The following is a 13,048-nucleotide window of genomic DNA, read 5'->3' on the forward strand; positions in this document are numbered from 1 at the left end:
AACGTAGGCGGGGAGAGGCCTGGACGGGGGACGTGCTGTGCGTGCTGACGTCGCATGGGGGTGGGGTCTGCGTGCGCGCTGACGTCACGCGCCCGGCTCGAGGCGGCCCCGGCGGCGGCACCAGGTGAGCGCGCGGCGGGGCCGGTGCCGAGCGGCCCACACACACAATCCCCCCCCCCCCTTTCACCCCCCGTTCTCCTCCGCCCCGGCCCGGGGCCGCCCCTTCCTCGGCTGCGGCCCGAGGCGCTCCGCCCGCACGGACCGTTAACCGGCGCCCCAACAGCGCCCGCCCCCGCGGCCCGGCCCCGCCGCTCCCCCCGCAGCGCCCGCTGCCGGCGACGCCGCCCGGGGCTGCGGGGCCCAGTCCCGGCCTTGCTCCGCTGTGCTCGAGGGGGGGGCCCTGTCCCGTTATGCCTCTATCCCGTTGCCCTCATCCGAGCGGGTCGTGTCCCGGTGGCCCGTATTCCATTGCTCCCCGACCCGGTGGGCCCCGTCCCCCCACACTTCATCCTGGTGCGCCGTGCCCTGCTCCCAGTGAACGAAGCTAAGGGCAACGCTGCCCGCATCCCGACTTGCCGCGCCGTGCCCAGCCCGGAGTGCACCGTTATCTGGGGCTGGGGCAGAACGCGGAGCTGCAGCCGAGGCAGCCGGTGTGGGGTGCCAGCATGGGATGCTCCCGCGGTGCCCGTCAGGCCACGGTGCTGGCAGCCAGGGGGGCCGCAGAGGCGTCCTGCCAGTGTCCACAGCACTGCCCTGGCATCAGCCCCGGCAGCTGTAGCCCGGGGTCGCGGCCGTGTGTGCTGCCAGCGCCAGCTGGCGCAGCGAAGGGGTGCAAGAACCGAGCCCTGCTCCGGGTAGCGGCTGCCAGCACAGGTGGCGGGTCAGACCAATCCTGGCTCTGATGGGTGACAGCTCCCATGTGGTGGGCAGTGACATGTGTGGCTGTGGCATTGCCTCTCCCAGGAGGTCGTTTATACAGGCGTATATTTTGTTGAGGTGCTAACAGTATTTGTAGTGTTCCTGGCATAGCAGTGTGAAGTCAGCACCTGCAGCACATTGTACATGGAGCAGGAGGATCTTCCCAACCTCTCCTCCCCTCTGCCTCTCAGGTACCTCTTAGATCCCATCCCCAGGTGATGCTCCATAGCCAGGTGGAGGTGCTGTCCTGAGGGAAGTCTCCCCTGAGCAGACTTGTCTTGTTCTACTGGCCCTGTGTGCACCTGTGCTGCGGTGAGCATCCTCCCGCAGAAGGCCTGGGGTGTTTGACCTCTGGCTGCTCCCTGTGCCCCAGCGCGTTCCTCTCTGACTGATCATCGCCGTGATTCTGCCCGTGGACCAGCTTCCGGCCCCGAGCTGTTTGTGAAGCTGCCCTGTGACTGGCGCTGAGAGGTGTGAGCTGGAGCAGAGGAAGTGATTCCTTCCCAGGAATCTGGGTACCTGGCCTGCTCAGTGCTCCCGGATACTTCTGAAATGAGAGAGGTGGGAAGATCTTTGTCATCAGGAAGGGCTTTCTTCACTCTGCTGGCTCCTTTCCTGTGCTCGGGACCTGATTGCAGGGTCCCGTGCTCTAGGCGTGGTTCTGGATGAGGCTGCTCCATGAGGTGTGGCTGGTATGAAAGCACAGGACGAGTGGCAGCTGGGGGTGATTCCCAAGTCCAGGGCAGTGCCTGGCAGTCGTTGGAGTGCCAGTCCGAGCCTGTGATGTCTCAGGAGCAGCTCTGAGCGATGTGACCTCAGCCTGAGCACTGCCGTCCACGTTCCAGAGACCGCTGGCCCTGGCCTTCCGCCACCCACACTGAGTTGACTGCTCTCCGGGCTGCGTGACTCGCCTGACTTCGGTTTCTTTCTCCCCTAGTAGAGCTGGTGGCATGCGAGAGCCTCGTCTGCCAAGAAGCCAACTTGCTGTTGGAAGAGCTTTCCAGGGACACAGTCTTCATTCCTGTCTGTAATGACCCTTCAGTGCCAGTGGGTGCCAGGGGCTCCAGAATTAATCTTGTTCCAAGCGTCATGCGAGGATCTACGTCCTCACGGAAAGAACAATAATAGCTCCACGTACGGTAGGCTCCCGCAAGCGCCAACTCCCTCCATCTCCTCCAATGCAGGCTCAGGGATGGACTCCACCTCGTCCCAGTGAAGAGGCTCTGCATGCTCTCCACAGCCAGGAGGGGATTCTGCCACTGGCTCCTGCACAAGCTGCCCCACAGCAGCACACGCTCAGCGGCGCCTCGGGAGGATATCCATTCACCCAGCCGTGTCCCTGCTGTGCCCACTGCACACCCATGGAGGAGCCTGGGCGCCTGTTCCCTCTTCCCTGAGCTCCGCAGCCCTCGCTGTCTGAACTCACCCCGGCTCCTGGCAGACTGTTTGCTTGTTTTCTCAACTGCTCTCCTGATCCTGTTGCGTTTCCTCTCTCACAGAGCCCAAAAAGGATTTGAACTTTGGAATGGGGTCTGTGAGCAGGCTGCGGACTCAGTGCCTGTGTAAGACTGTTGCTGAATAACAGGAGGACTGGTTAATCGCTGCGGGCAGCCGTTCCGTCCGGCCACAGGGCACCAGCCTTGCCCGCCCTTTCACCATGTTCCTCCTGCTCCCTTTTGACAGCCTGGTTGTTAACCTCTTGGGGATTTCCATAACTGTCCTCTTCACTCTGCTCCTGGTTTTCATCATCGTGCCAGCAATCTTTGGAGTCTCCTTTGGCATCCGCAAGGTTTACATGAAAACATTATTAAAGATTTTTCAGGTAAGTCATGTTTCCGGAATATTCCGTGTGCTTACAGGGGTCTTGCGGAGTCTGGTTGTGTCGGGAAGAAGGGCTTTTTCCCCTCAGCAGGGTGACGGGGGTGGGCAGCTGGTTTGTCAGCATGAGCTGGTACCAGATGATGTGTTTGGGTCGTCTCAGCCAAGTGTGGTTTAAGCAGACTGTTCGTGGGCTGTTTTTTTCCCTGTAATTAATTCTATACGATAGAGTGGCCTGTAGGATCTGTGGGTGTGCCAAGAGGAGGAGCGTGCCTGGGCGAGTTGGTGTCCCAGGTGAGGCCCAACACTGCTCTGGCCCAGTGTGGAAAGCAGCCAGGAGGGGCGTAGGGTGTGACGGGGCGGGAGGAGGCTGCCGTCAGGCTGCTCGGCTCCGGCACGTGTCTGCATGAGCCAAAAGCAGGAGGTGAGGCAGAACTTTGTCCTGCACGCCCCAAACACTCTGTGGGGACAACCCAGAACTCTCAGCACCCGTGTGTCCTGGCGTGCCGCCTGCTCCTCGCTCAGCCCAGCTGCGTTGGGACCTCAGCCTCGGAGGACGGCCGGCCGGCAGCCCTTGATGACCTCTTGGCACAGGGAGGCCAAGTGGAATTTTCCAGTCTGGGGTCACGTTGTTCCCCTGCCTGCCTTTGGCAGAGTGATTTTATGGGCTGTCTCAGAGCCAGCACTTCTCCTTGAAGTAAATCTCCGGTGAGACTGGAATATTTGCTGAACTCCTGGAAGATAAAGCCTCCCCACCCTCTCCTGGCCACACTAGCAAAAGGAACAGGAGTGCCTGCTGCCTGATGGGGAGGATTCAGGCTCTTGGATGATGAGTTCAGGCTGCTGAAGGATCCGTGGTGCAGCTCCCACTGTTTGAAAAGGGCTGTGCTTCACTAGGAGTGGGTTGGGAAGGCAGCCCTGGAGCCTGCAGTATTCACCTCTTTGAACTGGGAGTCCTCCCTGGGTGTAAGCGAGGAGACCTGGCCTTTGGGGACATGGGTGTGAGAAGACCAGGCTTCACATGTAGTGACTGAGCTGGGAGAAAACATTAATAAGAAGTCTGGATTATTTGAAATGGAACTTTTCATCTCGTTTTAATTTTGTTTTCTTTCTTTGACTCAGGAACGTTTAATCCTGACACCTCTTTTGGTGTTTGATTTAGAAACTATTTTTCTGAAAAGGCTTTGAAGTCCATTTCGGCTTTTACCAAAGAATCTTTGTGGGCAGAGAGAGGAGCACTCCGGCTTGCGGATGAGGTGGAAAAGTCACTCAATGCATGTGATCCTTCAGAAGTGTATTTTTGGGGAGTGTTATTCACCCAAAAGCTTTGCCCGGCTGTGGAGGCTGGTGCTGCAAGCCCAGCACAGAGTCTGAGGGCCTGCAGGGAGGGAGAGCGGCCTGGTGCTTCCCAGGAGGGAGCCTGCGTTTCTGCCGCTGCGAGGCATGCTGGGAGGCACGCCTTCTCCATCGGCTGCCCAGCTTCTGCTGCCCAGAGCTCCTCTCCTGACTTCTTCTGGGATGGCAGTGTCCAGACAGTCTTCTGCAATCCTGCAATTCCTTCTGCTGGCAGAGGAGGCTGCTAGATGAGCCAGAGGCTCTGTATGCAATTAGCATTCCCAGTCCTCATCTGATGCTGGCATGGGCTGCCATCGGGATAGCAGGAGTTCCCAGCGGTTTCCTCTTCTTCGCAGATCCTGGCTGGAGCAGCTGGCCGGGAGCAATTAGTGTGTTGTACGTGGCTCCTCCTTTAGAAGCTTGTTCTAGCAAGAGGGTGAGAGGGTTCCTTGGAGGGCAAGCAAAGTGATCAGACAGAAATCCAGCCTGCGGTGTTTGCTGATGCCCTTGAGAACCAGCTGAGAGAGGTTTCTGTGTTTGATGTGTACGTGGGCATGGGATTGGGCAGCCAGCTGCCAGGGAGCTGTCTGAGGGTGCTGTTGTTCCGGGTGGACTGGTGAGCTGAGAAGCAGCTGCCGTTAGCAGAATCAGGAAAGAATGAACCATCCCTTCGTGTGGTTTTGACAGCAGCCTGAAAACACAGTCTCTGCTTTGAGCTTGGAAGAAATGAGGGTTGAAAAACAGCACCGATCCCATGATTTGTAGCCCTGCGCTGTGGCAGGATGTACAGCCCACCCCAGGGCTGCACAGTGGTGACCATGAGCCAGGGACAACAGACCCTACGGGACCTGGAGTGTTCATCACCCATTCAACTCTGTACAGGAGCCTTCTGCTCCCCTATACCGTGGTTTTCCCTGGAAGTCGGCTGTAAAACAGGGATGTTGTGGAGCGGAGCCACAGGCCTTGTGACCCCACCTTGTGGTGTGTCTCTTGCAGTGGGCGACGCTGAGGATAGAGCGCGGTGCCAAGGAGAAGAACCACCCACTGTACAAGCCCTACGTCAATGGTAAGAAGTTCAAAACTCTGTGGATCTGGGGTAAATGTGGTGTCTCTGGGCAGTTGAGCTACACCAGAGAGCCTTTCCATGTAGATGGATTGGAAGGAGATATGGAGAGGTCTGTTCTGTGAGGAAGGGGAGGGAAGCACCCAGGGAGTGCTTTAGCTGGGAGGTTCTCGAGTCCTGGTTCTCGGCTCTCTTGTAGTGGCCAGGTCGCACTTTGCTCACAGCTGTCTGCTGCATGTTGCAGGTATCATTGCAAAGGAGCCAATGTCCCTGGAAGAGGAGATCAAGGAGATTCGCCGGAGTGGCAGTGGCAAAGCTCTGGACACTCCTGAGTTTGAGCTGTCAGATATCTTCTATTTCTGCCGCAAAGGCATCGAGACCATCATGGACGATGAAGTGACCAAGCGGTTCTCAGCTGAGGAACTGGAGTCCTGGAACCTTCTCAGCAGGACCAACTACAACTTTCAGTACATCAGCCTGCGCCTCACTGTGCTCTGGGGCCTGGGTGTGCTCATCCGCTACTGCTTCCTCCTGCCACTCCGGTGAGTGCTGCTGTGGGAACCTGCAGCTGTGCTCCAAAGCCCACAGACCCCGATCAACGTGGTCGGGAAAGACGGATGCTTGAGGAGCAGAGCCTGTGGCCTGGCTTTGCTAGCACGTAGTTTCCCTCTTTCTGCAGGATAGCCCTGGCGTTTACTGGGATCGGCTTGTTGGTGACTGGTACTACAGTAGTGGGATATTTGCCAAATGGAAGGTGAGTTCGGCGTTGAGGAAAGAGGGAGTGGGGTGTCCCCCTGCAGTTTGAAACCTGATAATTCCAAAGTTTTCCTGTGAGGCCTATGTGTTGTGCCTGCTGCAGACAAGGCTGATGGTCCTGGCCCCGATAGCCCCTCAGGAACAGCCACCCTGGAATCCTAAAGAAGGGGCCTAGACAAGAGCACAGCCCCTGGCAGAGAGTTCAGCCCTGGGCGCTGAAAGGAATAAGGACAGAAAAGAGCCAAGGCCAAAGTCTGGTTCTTATGAGCTAAGAGTCGGTGGCAAAACGTAGCATGAGATGTGCTTCTGTGGGGTCGATGTGACGGCCTAGGGGAGCAGGGCCAAGGGGCAGCATTACAGGAAGGTGATGGAACTGGGGGTGATGGTCGCTCTCCCGGGCTGCAGGTGTAAGGAGTTCCTCAGCAAGCACGTCCACCTGATGTGTTACCGGATCTGCGTACGCGCCCTCACAGCCATCATCACCTACCACGACCGGTAAGAGGCCCTGTCTGCTGCTGCCGGTCCTTCCTGCCAGCTGCTCTGTGCCCTGCCGTTCATGGGCCTCGCGCTTCCTTCCTCAGTCCTCACCTCTGCTGTTGTTTTGTGTTTAGAGAAAACAGACCCCGGAACGGAGGCATCTGCGTAGCCAACCACACATCTCCCATTGACGTGATCATCCTGGCCAGCGATGGCTACTACGCGATGGTAGGTCTGCACCCCAGCTCGGCCTGGCCTCATGTGCAGCGGGAGCAGTGAGATCATAGATTGGCAGTATCATAGAATCGTAGAATCACCAGGTTGGAAGGGACCCACTGGGTCATCGAGTCCAACCATTCCTAACACTCCCTAAACCATGTCCCTCACCACCTCGTCCACCTGTCCCGTAAACACCTCCAGGGAAGGTGACTCGACCCCCTCCCTGGGCAGCCTCTGCAAGTGCCCAATGACCCTTTCCGTGAAAAATTTTTTCTTGATGTCAAGCCTGAACCTCCCCTGGTTGAGCTTGAGGCCATTCCCTCTTGTCCTGTCCCCTGTCACTTGGGAGAAGAGGCCAGCTCCCTCCTCTCCACAACCTCCTTTCAGGCAGTTGTAGAGAGCAATAAGGTCTCCCCTCAGCCTCCTCTTCTCCAGGCTAAACAACCCCAGCTCTCTCAGCCGCTCCTCATCAGACGTTCTCCAGCCCCTCACCAGCTTCGTTGCTCTTCTCTGGACACACTCCAGAGCCTCAGTATCGTCCTTGTGATGAGGGGCCCGGAGCTAAACACAGGACTCAAGGTGTGGTCTCACCAGTGCTGAGTACAGAGGGAGAATCCCCTCCCTGGACCTGCTGGTCACACCGTTTCTGATTCAAGCCAAGATGCCGTTGGCCTTCTTGGCCACCTGGGCACACTGCTGGCTCATGTTCAGTCGGCTGTCAACCATTACCCCCAGGTCCTTCTCCTCCAGGCAGCTTTCTAACCAGACTTCTGGTCTGTAGCTCTGCACAGCGTTTTTATACACCAAGCGCAGGACCCGGCATTTGGCCTTGTTAAACTTCATGCCATTGGTCTCAGCCCATCTTTCCAGCCTGTTCCGATCCCTTTGCAGAGCCTCCCCACCCTCCAGCAGATCCACACTTCCACCCAGCTTAGTGTCATCCGCAAACTTGCTGAGGGTGCAGAATGGTTTGAGTTGGAAGGGACCTCAAAGCCCATCCAGTGCCACCCCCTGCCATGGGCAGGGACACCTCCCACTGGATCAGGGGCTCCAAGCCCCATCCAACCTGGCCTTGAGCCCCTCCAGGGATGGGGCAGCCACCACTGCTCTGGGAAACCTGGGCCAGGGCCTCCCCACCCTCACAGGAAAACATTTCTGCCCAAGATCTCACCTCAATCTCCCCTTTTTCAGCTGAAAACCATTCCTCCTTGTCCTATCCCTGCACTTGTAGAATTAGGAGCTGCCTTGGCCTTTGTGTAACTCCAGGTCTTGTAACTTGTGTCTTCTCTCCCTGTCCAGGTGGGTCAGATCCACGGTGGGCTCATGGGGGTGATACAGAGAGCTATGGTAAAAGCCTGCCCACATGTCTGGTTTGAGCGCTCAGAGGTCAAGGATCGTCACCTCGTTGCCAAAAGGTGACAGTGGCTGCAGGGGTGTGGAAGCAGGGGAAGGAGGGCTGCCCTCTCTCCTGGTTGGGGACACTGCCTCACCTCACGCATGTTGGGAGGCCAAGCCGCCGCTGCTGGCACCCAGATAAGGGCTGTTCGCCGCGTGGAGTGCTGGTGATAGCTCCCATGCTAACAGGTGACTCTTCTGTTCAGGCTCACGGAGCACGTCCAGGACAAGAGCAAACTGCCTATTCTTATCTTTCCAGAAGGTGAGTTGTGAAGCCAGACAGGCCCGGGAGGGGAGAGGGCGCTCGGGGACAGCACTGCGTCTCTGGTTTTTTCCCTTGTGGTGCCGTCAAGGGCTTTGAGACCCTTTGCTGAGAGAGAAGGGGACATTTCATCTTGTGGGTGACTGAGCCCTGAATGTTTAAGTCAGAGGTCCGCTGTCATGGTGGCACGTGCTCTGCAAACAGAGCAGGGCTGGAGGGGGTGTCGGGGTGGCTGCTGGGTGCTGGTGGCCTTGGCCGTAAGGCGTATGGCTTATCCTTCTGAACTGTGCTGAGGAGACTGATTGCCACTTACAGGGACCTGCATCAACAACACGTCCGTGATGATGTTCAAAAAGGGGAGCTTTGAAATTGGAGCCACGGTTTACCCGGTAGCCATCAAGGTATGAGAAAGCACACGTTTTTAGAGCACAGGCAGCCCTCTGTGTGGGAGAGCAGACTTGGCGCTGCGGGGTTGATGCCTGGTCTGAGAGTGTGGGGAAGCTGCGCTTCCTCCACGTGGTGCCCTGAGAGGGCTCAGGGTGGAACTTGGAACCTCAGGGAGGGCACGACCACTGCCTGGCTTTCACAAGCTCTTCACTGCTGCAGTATGACCCGCAGTTTGGAGATGCCTTTTGGAACAGCAGCAAGTACGGCATGGTGACCTACCTCCTCAGGATGATGACCAGCTGGGCCATTGTCTGCAGCGTCTGGTACCTGCCCCCGATGACCAGGCAGGTAAGTAAGGTGGGCCTGGCTTGGCTGATCCGTGCCACTTGGGCCCTTCTCTTCCACTGAGCAGTGTTCTTTTGCTGCAGCCCGAAGAGGACGCCGTCCAGTTTGCCAACCGAGTGAAGTCAGCCATTGCCAGGCAGGGGGGCCTTGTGGATCTGCTCTGGTGAGTCCAGGCAGACTTTTCTCTTCCTTGTGCCAGGATTCTTTGTTCCTGGGTCCGGGTTTGTCCTGATAACGCTGTAGAGCTGAGTTGGTGTCTTGCATTGGACAGAGTATGTCTGTGAAGAAATGGTGATGCATCCTGCCTCTGACCTGCAAAACTGCTCTCCTGTAGGAGAGACCAAAGTCTTTGCTTCTGCTGTGTGTGAGGAGCACCAGGGCTTCATTCCATGACTACAGCTTGTGCTGGGATGACCTGGTCTGACTTGAGACTGTTCAGCAAAGTGGGTTGAGCTTGGGAACTTCTTTTTAGTGGCTCTGAGACCTTCAGAGCCTGGAAGGCTGGGGGCCTCACACAGTGAGGCAGTGGTACGAGAGCAGCTGGCACTTGTGACAGAGTTGCTGTGCTGAGCGGGGCTGTAGGCACAGCTCTGGGCAGCTCAGGCTGTGACAGCAGCTCCCTGTGGGGACGGGTTGTCCAAAGCGTGGCCTGGCAGCCCCAGGTAGCAGTGTCACTGTCTGGCACTGGTGGGAGCTCCTCTGATGATGTGACTCTCTCCCCAGGGATGGAGGACTGAAGAGGGAGAAGGTGAAAGACACATTCAAGGAGGAGCAACAGAAACTCTACAGCAAAATGATTGTAGGCAACCATGAAGACCGGAGCCGCTCCTGAGCCCTCTGCCTCCAGTGCTGTTCCTGGGCGTCGCCGGAGCCCTCTGCCTCTAGCGCAAGCCAGGGCTCGTCTGAAGCAGCTCCGAATCTTTGGACTTTGGCTATTCCAGAGCTGCTTGGACTTGCTGCTTTGTCCTCTGGCCATTCTTTCCCAGAGGCACCGTTGCTGCCTGGAGCCCCTGGGCCCTTGGCAGCTCTTGGCAAAGATGCCTTCTCGTTACTGTTACAGTGAAGCCCCTTGGCAGGGCAATATTAAATGAAACACTTATGGTGTCGGATGCTCCCGTATGGTGTTCGCAGGCCCAGGACGGGGTGGGGGCTGGTGTGTCGATATGCGTGTGTGTCAGTCACAGCTCTCCCACGGCGCAGAAGCTGGTGAGCTGCACGGAGATGAGCTGCCTTGACAGCCAAGGGAGTCCTCATCAGCTGGCGCCTTTCCCGTCTGTAGCATAACACCCTCAGGAGCTGTCTGTGGTCTCTCAGGGCATTTCTAGAAAGAGAAACCTTTCATTTTCCTTTTGCCACCCTCCTGTCATAGCCTGACCTGGACCGTTGCTTCTCCAACGTCTGACTGACAGCCTTCTTCACTGGGCTTCCTCGAGCGGTAAGGATCAGCCTCCTTGGATGCCTCCCTCTGTCCCCTGGAACTGCAAGCGTGGTGCGGCCCGTGGGGCTCATGAGAGATCCAGATGGGCTGTGGTGGGAGCCCTGGGTGGGGAGGAGAGTCTGAGCCCTCAGCCAGGAGATCCCCTCTCCAATGGGGGATCTGTTCCTGCTCCACACCCACAGGCACATGGATAACCCCAGCTTGTGGCAAGGAAGCTGAAACCATGCCGGGGGTGGCACCCTTTCTCTTTCAGCTCTGCAAGTGTATTATTCTGTAGAACAACCTGCATTTGGGCACTCATCCCATGTACTTTCCAATTTTACTTATGTTCCTAGGAACTCTCGGGGTTCACTGCCTCCTCTTACAGGTGAATGCAGTTGCCTGCAGCAGCCGTGCTCGCGCTGCTGGGAGTGCTGAGGGTGGCTTCGCTTTGGTGCTGCCTCGGTACCTGGGTGGGGTTTGGTGGGGAGGACATCTGCGGTCCCCGGCCAGCTCAGCTGCTCTCCCTAAGTGTCCTTAAACTGGAATTTCCCTGCAGGAGTTATCCATGTGGATTCAAGGCAGTTTACTTCCTGCTTGTTTCTATTTGGGTATCAATAAGAGAGAGAGAAACGGAAGGAACAGAAAGAAACAGAACTCAAAATAGGATCCTTTATGAATAGAGCAGAGACAACTTCTATTTTGACAATTGATCTGGAGGGGGATGGAGGGGAAGAACGAAAGCAAAGCCTGATGTCTTCTCCTTTCCACCTGAGAAAACAAAACCAAAGCAGCTCAGCCGAGCAGGAGAGTTTCAGCATCTGCAGGGCTGAAATCCATTGCTTGCGTTCCTGCGATGCGATCGAAGAGAAGGCAACTGCTCGTCACTAATGCATATTTTGGGTACCCAGGCCAGGACCCCCTTGATAAGGAGTTTATACTGGCATTAAGGATCTGTTCACCAGCATTTTGGTTTCCCCGGCTTATTAGTAATCTCCTCTCTGTGGAGGTTATGGGCACTGCCTTCAGGCTGTGAAACGCCGCTTGCTGCCCTGAGCGCACCTTGGGTGCACGCATCCGGCCATGGGTACCCACAACCCTTAACTTGCTCCCTTGCCACAGCCACCGTGATGATGTATCAGAGCCTTCACTGCCTGTCCAGCTCTGTGGGACTCTCAGTCACCTCTCCGGACTCCGGGATGCTCCGCAGCAGGCAGGGAGCTGGCTGGACAGGGTAGGAGGCACACATCCATCTTCCCTCGGCTCCCCCTCCCTATACCCCCAGTCAATATGTCTCTCTCCGATGGGAAAGTTAATAAATTTAGCTCTAGATTAAAAGTATCGATCATTTCATTTGTAAGCGATAAATAACTGGGGGGACCGCTGGGCGGCCCGTGGGGTAGGGGCTGCCGGCTCCGGCTGCAGCAGCCGTGCAGCCCGCTGGGGCCGCGGGCCCTCATATGCATTCTGCCCGGATGCTGGCATTGATTTGCTATTAGTCTCCACGCACCACCCAGTAGCACATCATTCCCGGAGCCGCTATTAATGGCCTTTTGATAAATAATCACTTGTAAGTCAATAAATTTTTATTAAACAGTGTGGCGCTTTGATTTATGAAAATCTGACGGGGTTTGTCTGGGAGAAAAGGGATGCAGAATTGAAGCGGAGCTGCTATCCATCTGCCTGCCAGGCCAACCTGCCTGCTCTCATGCCCACACGCCCCCCGGAGCAGCCGGACGGAGCTCTACCTGCGCTCAGCACCATCCCTGCCTGTGTGCCCAGCGCTGCCCAGCGCCGGGCGGACCCCGACCGCAGGGCATGAGGTGGTGTTGGGGAGGGCACGGCTGGTGCCAGGCTCCCTTGCACCCAGCTGAGACTCCAGGAACCTGCGGCAGCGTGCAGGGAAGGGGGACAGTGGGGCAGAGCGGGCAGGAGAGAGGGTGATCCCGGCCGCTGCCGCAGCACCTCACACGGAGCAGCACCGCGGTCCCGTCCGGCTGCGGGGAAGCACGGAGCAGCCGGGCTGTGGCTGCGATTTGTCACTCTCCCCGGCTCCTGCAGGCCCTTTGCCACCTGCTTTATTTGTCTCCCAGCCCTGACGTGGCATCAGACAGGTGTTAAACTACTTAATCACTTTAAAATTGTTTTAATTTTCTGTTTTGTATTGATCTCCTCAGCACCAATTAATCAGCTCACTGGACCAGGCAGTTAGTACATTAAAAATTGTCAGCTACGCTGGGCAGCTTAGAAAATGTCAAAAAAATATCCCACCAGCAACCCCGCGTTTCTCCCTCCTGCACGGAGCCCTGCACGGCTGGTTGCTGACGTGTGGGACCAGGACCGCGATGCGCGTGGCCCCCGTCCCACCGCGCTGCCCTCGGGACTCGGTCTCCTGCATCCCTGCAAGGGGTCCATGGGTTCTGCCACCCCCGTCCCACCGAGGCAGCGGAGGGGCTGCACAGCCGAGCACGGAGCCCCACGCTCTTGTGGGGCCAGAGAGGGACCTACAGGGGATGCTGAGGCTTATTGAGTCCTGGGAAAGCTTTGCCAAGGGCTCAGGGCTCCTTGCAGCCCAGCGCGTGCGGAAAGGGTCAGAGTGGAGAAGACCTCAAGGCCAAGGTGAGCCCTGGGACATTAGGGCGCATGGTGAGGGTCT

General features: G+C 57.4%; 2 protein-coding genes across 6 annotated transcripts in view; one reads left to right on the forward strand and one right to left on the reverse strand.

Annotated features, from left to right (window-relative positions):
• Positions 1 to 10,084, reverse strand: part of ZMAT4 (zinc finger matrin-type 4) — a 209,000-nt gene extending 198,916 nt beyond the window's left edge. For all 4 annotated transcript variants that reach the window (XM_054049702.1, XM_054049701.1, XM_054049704.1 and 1 more), the window contains exon 1: positions 10,081 to 10,084. The gene's annotated coding sequence lies outside the window, so the exon portion shown is untranslated. The remainder of the gene's footprint in view (positions 1 to 10,080) is intronic.
• Positions 19 to 11,903, forward strand: GPAT4 (glycerol-3-phosphate acyltransferase 4). 2 transcript variants are annotated; one of them, XM_054049693.1, is made up of 13 exons: positions 19 to 124; positions 1,856 to 2,740; positions 5,068 to 5,137; positions 5,379 to 5,676; positions 5,814 to 5,888; positions 6,296 to 6,385; positions 6,502 to 6,595; positions 7,886 to 8,001; positions 8,188 to 8,243; positions 8,559 to 8,644; positions 8,850 to 8,978; positions 9,059 to 9,138; positions 9,699 to 11,903. In XM_054049693.1, the coding sequence occupies exons 2-13, from the start codon at positions 2,576 to 2,578 to the stop codon at positions 9,805 to 9,807; spliced, it is 1,368 nt and encodes a 455-aa protein (XP_053905668.1). In that variant the 5' UTR covers positions 19 to 124; positions 1,856 to 2,575; the 3' UTR covers positions 9,808 to 11,903. The 2 variants fall into 2 exon arrangements, with proteins under 2 accessions (XP_053905668.1, XP_053905669.1); XM_054049694.1 differs by having other exon boundaries at positions 23 to 124; positions 1,859 to 2,740.
• Positions 11,904 to 13,048: the final 1,145 nt, after the last annotated feature.

The sequence above is a fragment of the Cuculus canorus genome, chromosome 26, assembly GCF_017976375.1.
Source record: "Cuculus canorus isolate bCucCan1 chromosome 26, bCucCan1.pri, whole genome shotgun sequence".
Lineage (NCBI taxonomy): Eukaryota > Metazoa > Chordata > Aves > Cuculiformes > Cuculidae > Cuculus > Cuculus canorus.

What these genes read in the sequence shown, in the direction of transcription:
- GPAT4 (XM_054049693.1), top strand. Translation starts at nt 2,576, where the DNA reads ATGTTCCTCCTGCTCCCTTTTGACAGCCTGGTTGTTAACCTCTTGGGG. An exon ending in GCGATGGCTACTACGCGATG is followed by an intron (nt 6,596 to 7,885) that starts GTAGGTCTGCAC and finishes CTCCCTGTCCAG; the next exon opens with GTGGGTCAGATCCACGGTGG. An exon ending in CGTCACCTCGTTGCCAAAAG is followed by an intron (nt 8,002 to 8,187) that starts GTGACAGTGGCT and finishes TCTTCTGTTCAG; the next exon opens with GCTCACGGAGCACGTCCAGG.